This window comes from Dreissena polymorpha, chromosome 13 (genome assembly GCF_020536995.1).
Source record: "Dreissena polymorpha isolate Duluth1 chromosome 13, UMN_Dpol_1.0, whole genome shotgun sequence".
Classification (NCBI taxonomy): domain Eukaryota; kingdom Metazoa; phylum Mollusca; class Bivalvia; order Myida; family Dreissenidae; genus Dreissena; species Dreissena polymorpha.
This window is the reverse complement of record NC_068367.1, coordinates 57,633,339-57,656,182: the sequence shown is the minus strand read 5'-3', so window position 1 is coordinate 57,656,182 and position 22,844 is coordinate 57,633,339. Positions and strand designations below refer to the sequence as shown.

The window sequence follows — 22,844 nt, the reverse complement described above, 5'->3', positions numbered from 1 at the left end:
ACATACTGAAACAATACATTTGATTCGTTTAAACATATTTATTTCAAACAAGTTTACATTATTTATACATAGAGTATCATACAACAATACTCATACTTTCATGTTTGAAAAGGATTAGAACGAAAGACACAGTCTTATATGGTTCTTCTCCCTTGCTATATGAAAAGTTACACGTTTACGGACACAATTGGCTATGTAAGGCAAAGTGAACAATATTATTATACAAAAAACACTCCACTTATAGAATTATATTTGCATAATAAAATTAATATGTTGACATGTTTAAAAAATGTAAGAAATAAAGAGAGAGGGAAGGAAAGAAAAGGAAGACGATGTTTATGAAGACTTGTTGAGTTCGAGCGAGAGAGAATGAGAAGTATGTGATTCGTTCTGTAGCATAGTTACGTATCAAATCGCTTACTATTTATAATAAATTTGTGAACTGCATCAGCTTTTTTAGTATTGGTTAAGTAGTCGCGTGATACGTCTCCATATAGAATAGTTTCGATACATGGGACAGAATAAATTGATATTGTGTTAATGAGTTCACCACGAATGTGTATATACAGATTGCATTCAAGGAAGTAGTGTGACGTGGTTTCGAGAAGTCCACAGTGACATTTAGGCGATGTAACTATGTTGCGTCTGAAAAGATGATCATTTAGAGCGCTACACTCTGTTCTTAAGCGCATATGTAACATTTGGGAGCGCCTTTCGCCATATGAAAATAAAGGATTTGAGATCGGACGTTCACTGTTAATTAATCTTTTGAAGGATTGGAGCGTTTCAGCATTTTTGATGTCGTCGGGTAGACGATTCCATTGGGATACAGTAGATGGTAAGTAAGAACTTGAATATAATGATGTACGAGCTTGAACTGTTTGTAAATGAGATGAATTTCTTAGAGAGTAATTGGTTCGTAAACCCACTGTTGGAGGCAAGAGAGATTGCATATAGTTTGGGACATTGGTTGAATAGATTTTATACATTAATATTAATTTGTGTTTGCATCTGCGTTGGCTGATGGTGTCCCACCCTAGTTCATTTAAAAGGTTTTCAATTGAGACTAAACGTGTGCATCCAGATGTTATGCGCGCGGCTTCAGTATGGATTTTTTCAAGTTCATCTTTTTCATATTGTGTACAATTATCAAAAACAGTGTCAGAATATTCAAGAATTGGTCTTATAAAAGAAAAGTATATTTTCTCGAGAGTTTTTCTATCGAGAATCGTTTTTAAACGACGCATTATATGGATTCGTTTCCATGCTTTTTCTTTTACAAACGATATATGTGCATGCCAAGTACAATCATTTGAAATAAATACATTTATTTTTCTAGATATGAGCATTGATTCGGATTTAGAGGGGTTGAAGCAAACTAACCGTATATCTGCCCACATTGAGATTTTATCAATATCGGATTGTATAACGGCTGCGGTTTCGTTTGGTGAGTTTACAACCATAAAAAGACTGGTATCATCCGCGAACAAGTAGATTTGTGCTTGTATATCAGTTAAAATATCATTTATATACACTAGAAACATGAGAGGGCCCAGAATAGAACCTTGAGGGACGTCGGCACTAATTTCAGTAAGATTGCAGTGCGCTACTGGTAAAATTAGTTTTTGTTTGCGATCGGAAAGATAGTTTGACAAAAAAGATAATAAATTCCCTCGGATACCTGCTTGTTGAAGTTTGAATAATACACCTTTGTGCCAGACTCTGTCGAAAGCTTTACTTTTGTCAAAAAAATACAACTCTGACCTCAAGGCCGTTGTCTAGCGCTCTGCAAAAAGTATTATAGATATATGTTAGTTGGTTAACAGTCGAATCCCCAGGCAGGAAACCAGATTGAGTTGGCGCAAAGAATGAATTAGCATTTAAGAAATTAAAAATGTGTTTGTGTATTATTCTCTCAAAGACCGTTTCAGTAGTATTAAGGAGTGAAATAGGTCGATAATTTGACGATAAGGCTGGATCAACCTTTTTGAAAACCGGGCACACATTTGCAATTTTCCAACAAGCAGGCATTTTGCATGAACGTAAACAAGAATTAAATAAATCACACAATGAATGACTTAGTTGATAAATTGCCTCTTTGAGAATGCGATTATCTATTCCATCAGGACCGGACGCTTTTCCAATCTGAAGGCATTTTGTTGAGGCAATGACTTCCTCCTGTGTGATGTGAATAGAATGAAGAATATTATCTTTTACATTGTGTGTAGATGGGAGATTGTGATTTCGTTCATCAATGAAGCACTGGCTTGCAAAATACTTGTTTAACATATCAGCTTTAGATGTGTCATTCGCTACAAAGGTACTTGTTTGATCATTGTAAAGAGGAGGAATTGAATTGTTTGTGCTAGATGGGATAAATGTTTGGAGCGTCTTCCACCAGTCTTAAGCGCAAAGTTCAGAGGATTTAATTTTTTCCGCAATGTTGCTAAACTATTCATTTTTTGAATAACGTAAAAGTAAAACAACATCATTTCTGGCGCGACGAAAATTTGACCAGTGATTATCAGTATTCGATTGTTTGGCTTTTCGCTAAAGACGTTTTCGTTGCCGATTTTTTTTCTTTATGATATTGTTAAGCCATGGGAGATCACGAGAGCGTATACAAACATTTTTGTTAGGAATACAATTGCCTGCAATATGTTATATTGTTTTGTTAATATGTTCGGCGTAGATATCAATATTTTCGGATTTTAATGTATCCCAATTAGTATCTGTCATCTGTATTACTTGCCGTAATTTTGTATAATCCCCAATTTCGGAGAACCAGATATGTCGAAAATAAGTTTTGCCTTTTGGTTTTGTAAATTTCAATGTGACAAAAACTGGGCAGTGATACCGAACCATTTGATCTAAGAAAGATTCTCCTACTCCAGAGCGTAATACGGCGTTTTCATTACTAACAAAGATTAAGTCAATAACGAAAGATGATTGTTCAGTATAATGTGTTGGTTCATAGATAAGTTGAGTAAGATCATATTGGAGACATAATTCGTTTATTTTACGGGCTGTTAGTTCTGATAGAGCATTCATATTAAAATCGCCTGTAATAATAATATTGTTTATACGTGTTTCTCTGGCTAAACCTATAGGCTCGCCTACTAACAAAACTCCTGAACTCGTTTAATAAAATATGGTATGATATGACAACCCCTACTAGATCCTATATATATCAAATATAACTATTAGACACCTTGATGTCATTTTAACAAAGTGTTTCATTTTGTTTTTCTATCTTATGTCAACTGAAATAGTAACATGGTGTCAAATTCATTATAACCTTATTTACTTTAATAAAAACAAACCTCCAAGTTCTTGCATTTTTTTAACTTTCTGCAAATCAGGACAACAATTAAAAAGTCTCAAATTAGATGGTTGAGGTGTTATGCCATCACCATCATCATAATATCAGTTGAATTGCATTTGTATCACATGTAAATTATGCGCCATTAACAAAACATTTCACTCAATGTGAGGTCGCTTTGTGGTAAAATGATTCTTTTTTGTAATAAAAGCTGTCCGCTATTTCCTTAGCAAAGCGTAGTACTCGAGTTACAATGAAGATAACCAACTATTCCACGATGACATCATCGCTAAGGACTTAAATCAAGAACATGTTTAAATTATATCGAGACCAAACACTATACCACAAGGGCATATCGACCCATAAATGCCTAGCGTATAGAAAAAAAAAGCATTGGCAAACAGCGTAGACCCAGATGAGACGCCGCATGATGCGGCGTCTCATCAGGGTCTACGCTGTTTGCTTAAAGAAATTTCTGTAAGAAATATTCTAAATATAGAAATAAATATACTAGACATCCCTAATTTGGAAATACATTGATCCAATTTAGAAGGATTGGAGAGTCCACTAGTCATAAATAGGTTCATATAGTTACCCATCAGCAATATATTGTCAATAAAGCGATTTGTAATTTGCTAGACAATAAAACAAACGCATACAACTGCAGACATGCCTGTCGGCCTTATAATGTATATTTTTAATTTGCAGAACAAAATAAAAATATATTCAATATTCAATATGATTACGCCATGATTGATTTTGCCTTAACAGTTGTTTTTGCTGTTGCTGTTTTTTCACAAACGTGCCGAAAATTGTAGTCAGACATTTTGTAACGTAAATAAATCAAACTGGGGTGAAATTCTCTTTAAGATAAGAAGTTTTTCAGGTCACGTTTTACCATCCGACTTTAAAACGCTAATATCATGAACTTATTGAATCTTTAATGCTGCGCAGTATATTGACTTGCGGAATCGGGAATGTTCATCACAACTGTGTGAAGCTCTAGTTGTGATAGTGTTGCAAGTTTGTAAACCAATTACTTTTTAATAAATTGATAGTATATGTCTGTTGTCTTACATGTTTTACAAATACCAACTCTGAAAACTCTTAACAAATGTCATTTCATTTCCCAAATGATAAACGGATGGGGATACCATAACCGGAGATTAAGCTCTGGTGAATAAAAAAGATTTCATCAACAGTTCGGATTCTTTAAACAGCAAAATAAATTAGGCTTCTAATTTCCACTGACACAACCTTGTGGACTTTCAAAGACACAATTCAAAACACGGCTTCCAACCACGAGGACAACGTCATCCTTGACAATACTAGAGGTATGAGCTCCATTAATGTTACTTATAATAGCTACGAGAACCTCGTTGTAAGTCCGCGTGGCATTTATAACGTAAATTGTGACGATAGTGTACTGTATTGTGTAACTTGTATTGTATTCTTTTATATAGTATAAATGTACGATAATTTATTGAATTCCCATGTTATAAAAAAAACGTAAATCTTAAATGTTATATTATAGTATTTGTTTCCATTGACTGGACCGAGCGTTGTTGGTGTTGGCCACAAAAAAATGTGTTGTATTCTAGCTGTTATTTTCTATTTCGGTGGTGTATTCAATTACAGCGACAATAGTTGTAAAATACGAAGAAAAAGTAGGGTATTTTGCAAGGCGACTTAGAAGATTTGAGTGAGTGAACGACCTTACCGGTATTTACATAAGAAATAGTGTGTGTATAGCAAAAATAAGTTAAAGAAAAAAGTTTGCACTTCAAACTTACCCTATAAATTTGTGTTCATGTTAGTCGAAACAAATAACTTATTTTTATGCATTATTGATCAAAACATACTTCTTAAAGTTCCTTTTGTACTTGTATAGGGCCTGTTGCATACAGTTACGGACGGTTCGCTACATTTGGAGAGTCATTGGCGTTGATTTCATGACGTAGGTTTGGGAAGAGATGGTTTTAAAGGGGCATTTTCACGTTTCGATGAATTGACAAAATTAAAAACAGTTGTTTTGTTTCAGATTCGAAAATTTGTGTTTTAGTTATGATATTTGTGAGGAAACAGTAATACTGAACAATTACCATGCTCTAAAATAGCCATTTTATGCATCGTTTGACGATTTAAAAACCTGAAAATTATAATGCGTTGCAACGCGAAACGATTGAATAATTTGGTGGGTTTTGTTGTTGTCGTCATATTTTGTGAAGCTACGAGGATTGCTCATATGAAGTATAAAATACCTCGTTTACAGTATGAGCACGGATTGCCGAGTGGTCTAAGTGGTAGACTTTACTCCAGGACTCCAGTGACTGTGGTTCGAGCTGTGCTGAGGGTAACTGTTTTTTTCTTTTTTAAATTGTATTCTTGTATTTTTGATTTTGTTATTGAGCCTTTTAGATCCAATGTTTACATTTATTGATATAAAACATTTAATGGCACACTTCAATGCATGCCTCAATCTGTGAAAAGGCTCCTTTAAACCGTGGACGTGGATGAAGAACTGCAGGGAAATATTCACACAAAAGTGACACACATTGACTTTTCTGTCTTTTTTTTGCTTTAAAACAATCACATGTTTACTCACTCGATACGATTATAAATCTTTACAAGAGTTGTATTGTTCATAAATGTCTGTTGCAAAACGGGGATTCAAAAATTTATGCATTATTATAAGAAAACGTGCAGTTTCTCTCCATTTTTTATTTTTGTACGGTTCCGTTTACTAAAACATTTTTTTACAGATATGTATAATTTTTTGTTTTTAAAGTGTCAAACACGTATTCATTTCCAAAAGTAGTAAGACAGTTAACAAGTGTTAGGTTCACATAAACTGTGAGTATGCTGATAAAATTCAGTTATCTAGTATTCATAGCGACTGTTCAACTTTTTTTCATAGGAATTTACATCTCCATCATTCGGATGAACAACATCAGTACATCTCCATCATCGAACGCTCAATTTTCCAATAAACTGCATGGAAAATCTAAAGATAAAGCGCCCAAGGAATTCGTTCAGGTCGCCAAGGATAAGTTCGTCTATTCTGCATATCTTGATAATAGAAAATGTCATTTTGTAAGAATTGTTTGAATTATAATGCTCTAAATGTACAGACAACTGGACGAGTTAATATGTAACATAGATGGGACCCGGGCAAAAGCAACATTTCATCAATTGCACGAGAGTCACTCTTTAAAATATGCCGCTGTCTTAATTTCATGCTAGTTACCGATCACTGTTACCACAGATCCATTTGTCAAAAATGGACTGCTGCTAAAAAAATAACAATCTCTGCGATCTGCGATTTAAACCGGTCGATTGAATGATAGCAGTCTGTGTGCCGCTTCTGTTTGATATTTCCCCTGCGAAGATCATATAATTTATTAAGGTAACTTAATTCTTAGGTGCAAGTCATTTGCTTGTTGCACTTCTAAAATAAACGACTCTTTGAAGCGCGTGTTAAACATGTATGGAAACCTTTGGGTGATCACTATAAAACAATGGGCAAACAACTCCACGAATAATACGGTCTGGTATTACGGACACAGCGCAAGCAAATGGGACTGTTTGCTCGACAATATGTACACAATTGCGACTAAGCATTCAATGACATTAATGAAGTAATTGTGCCTAAAATAACGCTTACTTGGCAGAAATGGTTCAATCATTTCTTCTTCATAAACTTAGATATGTCTATGATGACATTAGAATGTAATAGTTACATGTTTAATGAACCATTTAACGATCGTTGAGTAACAAACAAAAATGATCACTAGGCTACTATAACAGCAAACTTGCGAACGGAAGCATCTGATCCAATTATTTCAAATGTTTTTATAAATACTAGTTAAGTGTTCGAGCTATTGATTTGTCATCTTAGTCAAGGCGTCGGATCGAATGATGAGGCAGTAAGAATATCCGACTGTTTTGCCGCCGTGTATCATTGCAGACAGCAAGAAGATGGCGACTTCAAGGTAATTCGAAGGCGCGATGAACAGACGCAAATATTTGTTGTGGACCAAACAATGTCGGAATATAAAGAGCCAATTGTTGAGGCTGTAAATAACGCACAAGAGAGATTAAATTCAAATTTAAGAAAATGTCTAATGACTTTTGTTTTTAGCTATCATCGTTCACCCTTTCCCATCATGAATATTATTTTTGCAACATAAGACGAATTGATAACGGAAAGCAATATTCAAAATTGGATGGTTAATATCTTTTAAATTCCTTTCGATGCATAAGCCGAATCAATATAAAATATTCGAAAATAGTCAATATTGAAGTTTATAATTTTTACTACATATATGTCTGTAAATAAATAAATACGTACAATAATTAAAATATAAATCAGTACTTAACAAAAACTTTTTCTAACAACAAATAATATATCATACAACACTGGTATGTAGGGTCCAGAAAGTCATGATATCTACAATATGTAAATACTTTTAATTCATACACGTTTCACTTGCAAATGCCTTCGTATTCGTTTTGAAAACAAGTGACAATACAATCTTATGCCTCAAACGCATATAGGTGTGCGTGTGTATGTATTTCTGTTCGGCATTAAGCCAGGATCTTCAGGCACTTTCCTGTTATTTGTGGTCTATATCATATAGAATCATGCGTGATGTGAAGACTTATATTTCGTGACATTCAATCATACTAAAGGTCTTGGACTATTTCCAATATGGTAAAGCGTGTGTACTGGTTATACATCGCTATTTAACAGAGTTGTTCATACATTAGTAAAACATTAGTAAAAATTTATATTACCTTACCGCTTCTTTTATATATTTCTCTAAATCATTGGAGTTCATATTTATCTACGTCACAAATGATGGATTATCTTTATCTTAACAACCGGTATCAGATAAATAAACATTATCTTTGTAAGTTGCCTTTCACAACAGTTTACTGCATTGTGCTAGATATCATGAGTAATAATGAGTAATTTATCACACAATTTGTCTACGACAAGTACGATTTGCACCAATTTACTACGTATATAGTATGTTTCAAATGGTGGCCATGTACTTAAATAAAGATATTTCCTGTCGAACAAATACAACTTTTTAAACTGTTTATGCAAATATCACAGCTACTCTTTTCCAACATATATCTCGCGACAGATAAATTTGCACATGTGGTTACACTCACCCAGTCAATTTAAAGTTTTGTTCACAATTTCAGGTATTTAAGTCAACACTGGCTTATGTTGAAATGTACAGTTTCTTGTATACCATGCGGTGATACGAAATCACAGGCTATATGGTCTACATCTTCAAAATAATGCACATTGCATTCCATGTTTTCCACATAGATCCCTTTTTTATAAAATCAAACCACAATTAAAAACATAAAGAGTATATTCTATCTTCGTATAAACGACGATAATTGTTGGATCCACATTATTGTCAACCATTTCTGTTATCTTTACACAAGGTCTTCAGACATAATATCAATATCATCATCAGATATAGTGTCGTTTAATATCGGATCACGTTCTTCTTACGCAGTGTCTTTAATATTGGTATCTTTTGAAGTCATTTTGACCATAGAGTTACTTTCATTATCACCGTTCCCCGCCTGGAAAGCATGACCGTTCAGGCCATTGTTTGATAGGCGTTTTGGTGCCGGCTTGTGTATTGTCGATTTTCCGTTCGGTATATCTCGCGCGTCAGAGCTCGCAGACGACGCTCGGTGATGTGATATAAAGGAAGTCATTGTATCACGGGCGCTTCTTTTGAACGAACTGCCACCTCGTCTCAGTGCGAAACGATACCACTTTTTTCGTATTTCTGATTGGACCTGTGAACAAAGATTTGACGATAAAGTATTCAGCATAGGTATGCGTTTGAAGTGATTCATTCAGCTCATGGGGATCTTAAATTTGTTTAATTCCGTGGCTTAAAATGATTACTAAGATCCAACTATTTCATACAGACGTTTGTAAAAATAATGTGTGTGTTTCTTACCTCGCCATTCAAAAAGCAAAACAGTAAGCTGACAAGAAATCCCTGAAATTAAAAGACATGGAAGATGATAATGATTTTAAAATGCTTTAGAATACAAAAAATATGTACATCAACATGCATGCTGAAAAAAATCATAGATTATTTTGTGTTAAACGATATACGAATCAAAAGGACAACAGCTCTTTTTCGAACGTATTCTATATCATACTGTCTACTAAAAACTAGATGCGTTTCTTAGTGTAAGTGACGACCTTCATGCTTTCAAAAGATATGAGGCGGTTACCTGGAAGGAATTGAAGAACATCTCGTAGTAAAGTTTGACAAGTTCCGTTGTTTCGTCAACGTTGTCAGGGAGACCAATAAACACGATGTAGTGGACGCCGAACAAGGGAATAAGGACCAGAGTCGATTTTGCTAACTTCCTGTGTGTACATTTAAACATTTGAATCAAGCAATTTGCTATTTAAGTAGCGAAAATCAGTTATTTATTACAATAGTGTTGTTGTTGTTTTTTCAATAAGTTTTGCTTTAATACAGGTTACAAGTTCAATTTTAAATATAGTATGTAGAAAACTTGCATTTACGAATCCTTATTCAAACTACGTTATGTTTATAGTATAAGAATACATAAACAGAAGAAACATCGCTTTAAAAAAACGGGAAAATGTTTTCTGGTTATATTTGAATCATGACTAAAATCCAATGTAAATCTTTAACTAATATTGGGTTAATGTTGTGATTACTTTTAAACAATTATGGATATTTGTTAGAGACTTACAGATGTAACATATGGCAAATGCGTTGTTTATGATAATATAAAATATATAATAGAACCTTTGGAAAATATAACATATTATAAATACATATACCTATATGATATTAGAATTAAAATGCATGAGTACACTGTAATTTGCTATGCATCCGTAACGTGCATTGTGTATTGTATGCTAACACGCTATCAAATCCAATCTCCAGCATTCTAGCACTATGGGTATTTACTAAACATAATTTTCTGATAGAGACTTATGGTATCCTATCCTGGCATACACAAGATTGATCCTTGCATGCAACCTAGTATAATTACCAGAGTCCGTCGCTACAACACAGATATATGGAATCATTCAAAGTGGTTATGAATTGTCTTAATAATGAACATCGTTTATGTGGCACGTCCGATGTCTCCTTGCAACAAATTTGTGAATTAACTTTCTCAAAGTGATGTTTTGTTATGTGTGTGTCCTTTAAGAAAAAACTATCGAATGGTGACAAGAATTGCTTTCCTGATACTATTTACGGAGTTTCATTTTTTCTATATTTGATCTATGTGGATCGAGTATTTGTTGATACGATTTTCATTATCCTACCGATTGTGTTGGTACAGTGCATGTCGAAATGCTGTGTCATACTATCTAAGCTAAATATAGAATACAAGGTAAGTGTTCAATACAGAAACGATTATTTAGCGAAGCTTGGAAAACCTGATTCACGTTTCCGGTTAAATGTAAACATGGATGGATTATATTAATACGGACTATTGCAGAAAAGACAAGTAACGAAGATTTGTTTAAACGTACTTTAAATGATAGTTTTAGCTTTACAATTCCCCCCCCCCCCGCTTTATTTCTGAGCAGGTGGGGTACCTTAGTTTTCAAACTCGTATAAAGATTTATATAGAAATCACAAACTTATCTATAGCAGACAAACAAGTTTAATCCTGTCAGCTTAATACCCGTTATGTGCAGTGAATTCGTCACGCATGATCAGTTTTTCTAATTGAATGTCGCGACGATCAGAAATAAACCCTTGAACAATTGCACGGCCACGGGAAAAACTGTAAACACTTTATAACTGCATTATAAATAATGAGCAAAAGACAACACTCGTCCACTGCAAGTGAAAGCAACACAGCCGATACTAGCCTCATTGATTTACCCGTTTTCAAAACTTCCAACTCAAATAAACAAAACAAGCCAATCAAAAAAGTAGCAAAAAATCGAAGACGGAACAAGAAAAATAAACCAGAAAAGTATGGCGGACTTTGTAAAAAGTGGTCTTACCAAAACCACGATAGAAAAAACTGATTCACGAGTAATGTCTAGTGTTCGTGCTGAGCAATTGACTATTCTGTATTCGAAACTTGAAACCTTGTATTCTTTTATTTTTCAAAAAGAGAAAAGAGGCCTAATTAAGTAAAGAAAATGACCGATTTTGCAAGATCAAAACTGATAAAATGACGTCAATTCAATAAAAAAAAATGAAGTCATTCAAACAGTTGTTTCTCGCCACTGAAGAAATAAAGCTAGAATGGAAAATAAGTTTACTAATTGAGGTTTATTACAAAGATTTACGTCTGATGCCAGGACAAAACTAATGATATTCAAAGTCAGTTCAAAAATATAATATCAAATGTAAAGATCGTACTCCGCATGATTATGTAGATTTCAGAAACATTGTATAGTATTTACAATACATCAATTTTATTAATGATTTTAATAATCATTACTGTATACATTTTCCATATACCTGTATCTGTATCTGTTAGTGTCAGGTGCATTGAAGGCTGTAAGCTTCGTGAACAAAACACGAATGATATTCAAGAATATGATGAAGTTTATCTGAAACAATCAAGTATTCAACTCAGTGAGTAATTAAACAATCGATATTATTTTACACGTATTTACGGAGCACACCCTTGAGTATTCGTATAAACGTAAATAGATTCGAGATGTATTAAACCTTAACAAATTATTGTTAGAAATGAAAACATAAATACGTAAATATAAAAATAACACATTAACCATAGGACTGAAGATGAAGTTCAACACATTCAGTTTGCGAATACAAATATATTTCGTTGATGCTATCATTTAATGGTGGGCAATCAAAACTGATTGATAAAACAAAGCAACAAGCAGAGAAACAAATTCCTTAACGCCGTAAAAAAGTTTGTTTTTTTAAACACTCTAGCGGCTTTAGCTGCGAGAACGGAGTTTGTGATTACCCCCATGGCAGCGACAATCGGGCCCCGTATCAACCAGAAATAACCATTGGTCGGGTGTGTGTTCCAACAGCTGATAATATCAAGAACACATCTTTATACACATGCTTGAATTAAAGTTTGAACTATGGTTTACTTTTATTCTTTTCCGAATTCGACTTTCTAATTGTTTGCTAGTGTCTGACTAAGTTTAATCATTTACTGAAATAAGTTAACTCTTTTTTGCACTGAGCTTACACATTAAAAGCAACAGATTTACTCATTTACTCAAAACTTATTTTCGAATAATGTTTAGTGATTTTTGAACAAAGTTTCAAACTTTGGGAGTTTGGGGTAGCGATACATGTTCTAAAACTAGTTTGTTATGTTGCATACTTCTTTTAAATAATGAATGTTCATCCAAAAAGATTCGTGATTATATAAATATAAATATGTTTTATGTTCTAGAAATAATCCGTACCTGTTACATTGACTCAACATAATCATTTCTTGCTAACTCAATAGCATTACTAAAATCAAATAGATTCAACACATCAGTGTTTTTAGCGAATAGAGATTTTTGTTCCCAGCCCGAACATGTAAAACTGACCCTTTAACTCTTTCAGTGCTGGAACCGAATTTTGAAGGCCTTTGCAAACAGTTTGGATCCAGATGAGACGCCACAGAACTCGGCGTCTCATCAGGATCCACACTGTTTGCTATTCTGATAGTATTCTTTCAAAAAATAGAAGAAAATGCATTTTTAAGAAATTCAGCAAACGATATTTTAGCAGACGACAAATTTCCCAGCATGCAAAGGGTTAAATCGGTTACTTACAGCACATTCTCCAACAAAGCCCGAACAATGACCCACGGCACCACAAACAACGCCGGTGCGCCTGATCATGAAACAAAAGATCATGCAACAAATAAAAATACAAAATGTTTTCACGAAGCTTTGATGTAGATTCCATACTACAATTACATATTAATTGACAACAATACGCTCGAGATTATAAAAATGAATTTACATAGCATAAGTTCGCTTTTTTGTTTACAATTACGCTTTCAGAAAACCATTCGTACAAACCGTTCAACAAAAAATTCCGTTGTTATGTCAACAAATCCTTTTGATTCATTATAAATTTTCATCGGAATAGCATTAACTATGAAAACGCTATACTATTAACTTGCAAGAATAATGCAGCTACAATACTAGCGCTATACAATATAAATCAGGTAAGAACAGCACTTAGTCAATATCATTATGACAATTATAGTGAACGCTCATTAACTTTAGTCTTTATTGTTGCAATCCATTATGATATAATTATTAGCTATACGTCCGAACAAAATTAATACGATCTTTATTAACATAATCTGACTTCTTATTGACAGAGTATAGTTGTAGTAGTAGTAGTAGAAGTAGTAGTAGTTGTAGTAGTAGTAGTAGTAGTAGTATAGTAGTAGTAGTAGTAGTAGTAGTAGTAGTAGTAGTAGTAGTAGTAGTAGTAGTAGTAGTAGTAGTAGTAGTAGTAGTAGTAGTAGTAGTAGTAGTAGTAGTAGCAGCAGCAGTAGTAGTAGTAGTAGTAGTAGTAACTAGTAGTTGTAGTAGTAGTTGTAGTAGTAGTAGTAGTAGTAGTAGTAGTAGTAGTAGTAGTAGTAGTAGTAGTAGTAGTAGTAGTAGTAGTAGTAGTAGTAGTAGTAGTAGTAGTAGTAGTAGTAGTAGTAGTAGTAGTAGTAGTAGTAGTAGTAGTAGTAGTAGTAGTAGTAGTAGTAGTAGTAGTAGTAGTAGTAGTAGTAGTAGTAGTAGTAGTAGTAGTAGTAGTAGTAGTAGTAGTAGTAGTAGTAGTAGCAGCAGTAGTAGTAGTATAACTAGTAGTTGTAGTAGTAGTAGTAGTAGTAGTAGTAGTAGTAGTAGTAGTAGTAGTAGTAGTAGTAGTAGTAGTAGTAGTAGTAGTAGTAGTAGTAGTAGTAGTAGTAGTAGTTGTAGTAGTAGTAGTAGTAGTAGTAGTAGTAGTAGTAGTAGTAGTAGTAGTAGTAGTAGTAGTATAGTAGTAGTAGTAGTAGTAGTAGTAGTAGTAGTAGTAGTAGTAGTAGAAGTAGTAGTAGTAGTAGTAGTAGTAGTAGTAGTAGTAGTAGTAGTAGTAGTAGTAGTAGTAGTAGTAGTAGTAGTAGTAGTAGTAGTAGAAGGACGAGGACGAGGACGAGGACGACAAAGAGGAGGACAAGAGCGGACGAGAAGGAGGACGTGGAGTATCTCATTAGCAGGAAGTTCTTAAAAATAAATTTCTCCTGAACATGAATAAGCAAATGAATGTCATAATTAGTACCAAACTTCATATGTTCGTATAAAAACGCAATAGATACGTGCATACTCCTGAAATAGAAAGCTTTAACTTTGCAAAACTATGCATTATATATGAACTTAACATACCCCTACCGAAGATAACAAGTTTCTTCACCCCAGATTTCTCCGAAAACATGGCGACCGTAATAAGCATGTGAAGGTAAATCCTTCCGTGAAAATCCACATGTAGTTGGCGCACAAGATGTAGTTAAAGAGGGAGAAAAATGTCTTGCATTGCCAATGCTGAAATGATATAGTCACCACTGTACACGTGTATCACTGTTGTTAAAGATAGAATAATGGTTTTTAATCAAAGGTCATATACAAATTAAAGTATACTGATCAAATATTTCTAAAACTTACTAATGTGATTACAAATTACAATTACCTTAAATATAATACATATATGTTTATATACATGTACATATTACTGATAAGCGTCGCATTTTTAAAAACTGAATTATTAATGCGATTTATGGTCATGCCCTCACATAGAATTGTTTTTATTCTTATGACCTTATAAATTATATATTAATATTAAATAACCCGAAAATATTAAAACACGTGTGCTTATATTTCTAGGTTTTATTAAAAGATTATTTTTCATGTCGAAAATACGTTTTTTGGGTGAAATTATATTTGTTGTAACGAGTGTACGTATTATAATGCTTGGAAGAAATTCTTGCATGACCATCTGGTGTTTATTTTCGGTCGATCAGAATTCATGTTGTGTTTGTATCAGTTATTTTGTACACATGATTTGATAAATATAACACATTATTAACATATTCAACGTGCATTCTAGCTAAACATAACAACATCAACTTTCTCATAACAAATTTTAGTTGTCAGCACTTTATATGAAAGGACTGGTAGGCAGGCTGGTAAATAATGTGTGCACGATAAAAATAGTTACTACCTAATTATTTGTTGAAAGACTCACACAATAATCGTCTGGAATTTGTTGAAGCGGACCATAGTCACCTTATTCTTAAATAGGAGCAAATAATTAAACAAAGTCGTTCAGGAAAATAAAAAGTAAGGATTTAATCAAAATTGTAGGGCGTGTATTTACCGATATTTACAATGAAAACATGACAGAAACAAAACCAATCAAATAGTTTAGAATGCAACACATAATATTGTAGAAACCAGTATTTTGTATAACTTTCAATTAAAAAAACTAAAACGTGTATGTAGACTAAAAGCAAAAGCACTCATTTAAAATATAATGTAGAATAAAAACAACAAGGTCATTAGTTTAAATTAGTTCGTGTGCAATAATCTATTTATAACAGACATACAAAAAACGAACAAACAAACACATGTATAAGGCTTTTACAAATGCAAGCAAATAGGCTTTAAAAGTACACGAAAATCAGTATTTTATAAACATTTTCGTAACATGAAAATACAAATAATTGTAAATTGCTTTTCATCAACTACAGAACCATCATTCATGACTTAAATTGTGGTCATAGGCAAACGTTTAGTTTTGACTAACATTCACACAGCAACATTTTAGTTGCAATAATATTAAAATATTAGATTCATTTCATATTTACATATTTTGGTCTCTGTCGGCAAGTGTGTAAATACAGTTTATTGATGTTGTCTAGGTTGAAATACTACATTAAGAGACAACATTAAACTAAGACAGTGAAACAATCAATAAAAAAATAACTAGAGGATCAATGGGATGACATATTCATGGTTACGTACACTGCTGGCTTTCAAACACATTAAACAGAACCAAATGGAATAAAATGTCAATTGTTACGTTCACTGCTGTCTTCCGAAAACAAAAGACATAGCTAAAAAGAATTACATTTTCATGGTTACTTACACTACTGTCTTCCAAAAAACCAAGACAGTATATAAATATTACATGTCTGACAGGGTGACAGTAAATGTCGGTTGACAGTATTTTTCCGAAAATTGGCAAATTTACTGTCACCCTGTTAGACATGTAATATGTATTTTATTATACCGAACAAACTATTCAAACATGAACAATTAATATGAACCGTGAACAATTTTAATATTCAATAATTGTATTTAATTTCAGAAAATGAACAACCACTAATATGTTGAGTGGTTCAGATTTTCGAGCCGAGCAAAATGAACTTCGCTTTATTCGGAACCGACCTAGTAATCGATTAATCCCATCAATTTTCTAAGTCGTCAATTATTAATTTTACAATATATAACCGAACCAGCTTTCCGTATTTTGTTTTCATCACTTGATTACGCAATTTATGACGTACTCGTGTGACGTCATTTCGGTGACGAAACATTTTGGGACAACAATATGGACGTGGTGGACAGTAAAACCCGGGCGTAAAATGTTTGTTTAAGGCATCGAACGAATCCAAAACGTATTTCGGATTGTGTGTTTGTCATGCAAAACACCTTTAGAACAGACACGGGAAGTGTATATCGTTGTAACTTTATTGTTATACGCATTGGATAAAAGTTGCCATTGAGGTAAGCGTGTCGTTTATTATTAATTGATTTTTTTTTTGCAAAGCTTGAATAATGGCATTTATCTATTCTACAGCACACGTTCAGCTGTAATCGATATTTTAATTATACAAAAACAACGGAAATGCAAAACTGCGTACTGAGCATGTGCGAATGGGACAGTATATTTTTTTTACCATTCCGCACGTGATTGCTAAGGTAGCGGGCGAGAGTATTTTTTGGACAACAAATTTTGTCCCGCTGGTGGCACGTGATTGCCAAGGTAGCGGGCGACAGTATTGTTTGGACAGTAAATTTGTTCCCGCTGGGTCTGACAGTATTTCTATGCCACGATGGCCTATGGGAGTTTAGCATTGTGAATAAAAGTGAGGTATATTAATACTAAATGGAAAAAACTGTTCATGGTTACTTACACTACTGTCTTCCAAAAACGCAAGATCGTACTAAATTAAATGTTTATGGTTACTTACACTACTGTCTTCCAAAAACACAGTCTGGCCGTCATGAGTCTGAGTCACGTCAAAGCTGAAGCCGACGCCATTGACGAGCGCATTCTCCTTGACGAGAGCGCGCAGCGTAAACGAGACGAATAGGTTGATGTGGATGGTGTTGCGGGGACAATGGAGACGTCTGGAGAAGAAACTCGGATATATAATAATTTGCATAAAAATAAACGTTTAAAGTAACATAAATACTCAAAATCAACAAATAGTTCGTAAATATGTCGTTAAATAAAGTAAACCCATAAAAATCAGTGTTCCGTATAGCAATAGCCAAAATTGCAACGCTAGATGTGGTATGGTAACATAGATTTAACGAGATACAAAAGGCTCGTTTTTATATTTTTGTGGCACAATTTATCCCATTATACTTTCCCGCAACGATATATATTCATACGACACACGAACACTAACTTGGTACATGAACATGTGTTGAATATACTGTCCCGCAATAAAAGAGCATTTTGAATCTTGTTGAATCTATGTTACCAGAACACATTTCGCGTTAAAATTTTGGCTATTCAAGGAACATTGGTTGTGTATGTGTTAACTTTATTTTTTGATAATTAATATTCGTAGATTTTGAGGGGTTATGAGCTTTTTAAAATACTCTGATTTAAGGAGAAAATGAGATAATATTATGGTACGCCAGGAGCAAAATAGTGTACATTTATTTATATTGGAATTGCTATAAGAGATGATTTGAATGGTGCCTAAAATACATGCAGCTTGATCTTACTGTGTAGCGGTAACAATTGCGATGTGTACAAGCGAAAAGGGAAAGAAACTACAGTATATGTTCTGTTTTTGTTATATTAAATGAGACTAAGTATTATCGTCCAGGATTACTCCTGAGGGAAGGGTACAGATTGGCGTGGATGGTGCTGCATGCGTACAACGGCGCAATAAACACAAAAACAATTGTCAATATAAAATATCGCAGTGCAAGTAATAATAGTAAAGGAGATTATTGCACACAGTGCCTAAGTGTAAATGTTCAATTAATTTATAAGTATAGTTTCATGGCATAAAATTGGCATTTTTGTAATTGCATGATTGTAATATTGCACGTTGATTGAAGGCGACAAATATGATTGCTGCGATTGATGTGGATGGTGTAACGGGGCGACTGATAAACCTAGCGGATAACATAGGAACAGTTAATGTAAATTAAGAATTATAGGTACTTTAATAAGACATTTGATCCATATGATTTCTGGAACTGCTAAATATGTTTATATAAATCTATATTAGCTTGGTAATAAACACAATCTGAATGTGAAACAACATAAATGCAATTGAAGACACCAACACATACATACACACGCACACACACACACATTTGCTAATCTTGTTGTTGGCTATGACTTGTTGAGCAGCAATAATGTCAGCTATGTTATCTTATTCACTGAAATTGCAATAATGATTTCATTCACTCCATTGGTTTTCAGAACAGTATAATCAATCGTCTTTGGTTTGTTATAGCAGGCAAGTGCAGTAAGGTAACATTATGGACATACATGTGAGGAATTGAATGCAACACACACACAAAATAATGTTTTTTATTCAGAATTACTCACTGAAAATAGATCACGATTGTAACGGCGAGAATGAGAGATGCCAGCGATATTCCATACCCTATGTTGTACATCAGACGTATGCGAGGCATGTGCTCCTGGAATTGGAAATAATAATTTGTATGGATGTTAATTAAAAATCATGATTTCCTTATGATTTCTGTTAGTTTGGAATATCCATTCTTTGAAGTGTCAATGTACTGCCAATAATTGTATCATTACAATAGTGCTTTTAATTAAATTGTCATGTCTTAAACCGATGCAATATAAGTGAGGAAATACTTCCGTTTGCTGGAAGGGTTACACATAGACAAATCCGTATATATAAACAAAGGACACAAAAACATTACGGTATAAAGAACCATACAAAATGACATCCACGTTTAATTGATCTCAGAATTGTTTTTATTAGCTTTAAAGGGATCTTTTCACGCTTTAGTAAATTGACAAAATTGAAAAAAGTTGTTTCAGATTCGCAAATTTTCGTTTTAGTTATGATATTTGTGAGGAAACAGTAATACTGAACATTTACCATGCTCTAATATAGCCATTATATGCATCTTTTGACGATTATAAAACCTAAAAATTATAAAGCGTTGCAACGCGAAACGATTGAATAATTTGGAGAGTTCTGTTTTTGTCGTTAAATTTTGTATAACTACAAAGATTGCTTATATAAGGTGTAAAATACGTCTTGTACGTGTACTCGGCGGAATAGCTCAGTAGGTTAAAGCGTTTTTACTTCAGGACTCTGGCAGGATTCCAGGGGTCACTGGTTCGAAACCTGCTCCGGGCAATGTTCTTTTCCTTTTTTTAATTTTGTTCTTGATTTTTTACTGGAGCTTTTACGATCCAATGTTTACATTTATCAATATAAAGCATTTAATGAATAAGTTAAAAAATGCCAAAATCTGTGAAAAGGCCCCTTTAACATGGCATTATCTTTTGATTGTACTGATCACAACCGTCATATGTAAACAAAAACATTATTTGGTACTGGCAACATATGTCTGATCCATAGCGCTTTGCATGAAAGCATGATAATATAATCAATTAAAAAGATAAAAACATAGGATCGAACCCACTACAACACCTCCGCTATTCAATACAATCCATACCCTATTACTTACCGCGATGATTGCGGGCACTTGCTCGTACTGGTTCTCGTTCTTCTCCGACATGCACAACGTCAGGTTGGTCCAGGTCTCGTTCAGATCGGGCCTCACATACCATGTGCCATTGCTCGTGCAGGTTTTATACGCTGAAGCTAAATTTACAATATATGCGTCAACTATCATTTGACGTCGAAGTCGTATTTCTTTATATTATAATACTCGAATTCATCCGAGACTTAGTTTTTGTTTTACATTCACAACATTTTACCATATCATGTAAGTGCCATTTTGTAGCCTTTGTAACTATGTCGCTCACAGCAAACAATAATAATAGATGAATAGATGGAGTATTAATGCACAATCAGGAGACAACTAAACAATGTTCGAACAGTTATTAACAATTATATTTCATGTATATGCATCAAAAAGCATGTTCTCTATTACCTTGCAAATATCGTGTTCATAATGTCAAACATCATATGAAACAGATATAACAAGTACGTTATAAATGCGATTTATTAACTGTACAGACCAAGCGTCTGCATATGCAAATAGATGGCCCGACTACCAGTGATATTTTAAAGAAAGTTAAACAAAATAGGCTTACCTCGATTCGATTCATTTTCACTACAGTAAGCTGTTTTTTATGGTATTGTAATATTTTTTTAATGCTCTATATGTATTTATTGACCCGCAGTCACTGTCATTATTAATGTAAATGTCTATGGGGTTATGGTCGCCCTACTCCAACGTAAGAGTTCCGGCCTGGTAAATTCTTCATACCTGCCAAATTGAAACCATTCACGTAACTGGGACACGGCAAACGGGCCGTCGAGCCATTGTCCAGGGCGGGCCAACATAGAACACCGTCCCATGTAGGTGGGCATTGTGTGTCCCCTGAAAAAAAGAAAAAAAGAAATATAATATATCCACACAATTGGGTATAGGAAAATGGCCTATCTAGCAAGTAAAAATACGCCGATATATCATTTTTATAATAAGGCGTCCGTTTATAAAGAATTTCAATTGCACAAGGCGATAGCTTTCAAAGCTGTGATATCAATACTAAACCTGTAAGTCTACAAAATGTTGTTAGATCATGCCATTCAATATGACTCAACGTAACCATGCACGTTAGAAAAACACACACACATGAAACGAAAAACAGTACAACATTTGAATATATAAAACATGTATGTGTTGTAATACATGTACCCATATTTATCAACTTGGATGTTTTAGTGAATCTTTCTTTTTGAGAAAAGTTTAACCTTTGTATAAGTTGATGTTTTAAACAATTAAGTTAGATTTACAAATAATAAAAATTGAAACATATTCAACTTTATGATATATCTGCATTACCCTGTTCTCTTTTTCCCTTTTATCTGATTTTGTTTTATTACAAACTTAGTCCCTATGCCATTTAACGTTTTCAAAAACAGCCTCTAATAAAGACAACGAATATCAAGTTATCTTTTTTTTTCGTTTTCTTTCTACACGCATTACAATCATATTCAGCAAACGTTCACATTAAGATTAATTTCAACAAATCAAATTCATATCACGTGGTCTTCTGATAATCTGAAGTTACAAGAAGGCACCGTTTACATGTTACCATCAATATCATCTCGACTACGTGTGGTCCTTTTGAGCACGCTGCCTCTATCGACAAGCGTGTCTTATATTCGAAACATAAACATCATATTAACCGTATTAAACATTTCAGACCTGTTTCGCTACCTTCAATGACATACGCTAAATAGTTAAGGCATGCCTTGTGCAATTTGCAGGTAATTAACTCGTTCAAATAGTGATTAATATCAGATCTGCTTTGCTTCACTTTGTATATTCTCTTCGATAGATTCGTTTATCGTGTCATTTATCAAGAGTTTGTCTGACCAAATTAGCAGTTCAACTGTCAAAAACCAAGAGCCTATTGAATAGTTTGTCATGTATTTCTTAATTCTGCAGTAATTTTCATACAATAGAGAAAACCAGGGCGAAATATTTGCAGCGGAGTCTTACTTAAACATTGCACTTCCATGTGACAGTTCTTTGAGGAAATGTATTAGATTTGTTTTTGTTGGCTTATAAATTATAAACTGAAATAGTAATTCATTTGTATTTTTTGGCTTACAAATTATAAACTGAAATTTTAAAAATCAAAATTTTGCTTGCCAGCCATGTTTAAGAAAACGGTTATTCAAGATTTAACTTACTTTAATTGATTGTATTTCAAATGAATTTTGTTACCCGTTTGTGCGACAGTTAACGAATAATAATAGTCTACCATTTCAACAAAAAATCGTGAATATAAATATGTTCGTTTCGGAACAGCTTCATATTTCTCAACGACTCAGGTGTTTCAGTTCAAACAGTAAATAGATGCATGGTACTGTCCGTGTTAGCTTAGATTTGAGACATTCAAACACAGCTAAAAAATATTTTCTGTCGCTTTTGTTGCTATGCAATATACCCTCAAAGAATTTTTTGCTAATATTGTATCGTGATTTAATTTTC

At 33.6% G+C, this 22,844-nt stretch overlaps 1 protein-coding gene across 33 annotated transcripts in view; it reads right to left on the bottom strand.

The window, feature by feature from the left end:
- The window catches only part of LOC127855476 (parathyroid hormone/parathyroid hormone-related peptide receptor-like), a 233,525-nt gene that overhangs the window by 87,762 nt on the left and 122,919 nt on the right, over positions 1-22,844 (bottom strand). For 8 of the 33 annotated variants that reach the window (XM_052391094.1, XM_052391089.1, XM_052391066.1 and 5 more), the window contains exon 10: positions 12,323-12,392. The exons of 13 other annotated variants lie outside the window; for them this stretch is intronic. In XM_052391094.1, the coding sequence (XP_052247054.1) occupies positions 12,323-12,392 (70 nt within the window). Of the gene's footprint in view, positions 1-8,701; positions 9,155-9,604; positions 9,744-10,405; positions 10,418-11,844; positions 11,937-12,322; positions 12,393-13,136; positions 13,198-22,844 lie in introns of those variants that run through there. 12 more of the 33 variants (XM_052391091.1, XM_052391080.1, XM_052391071.1 and 9 more) reach the window with 8 other exon arrangements.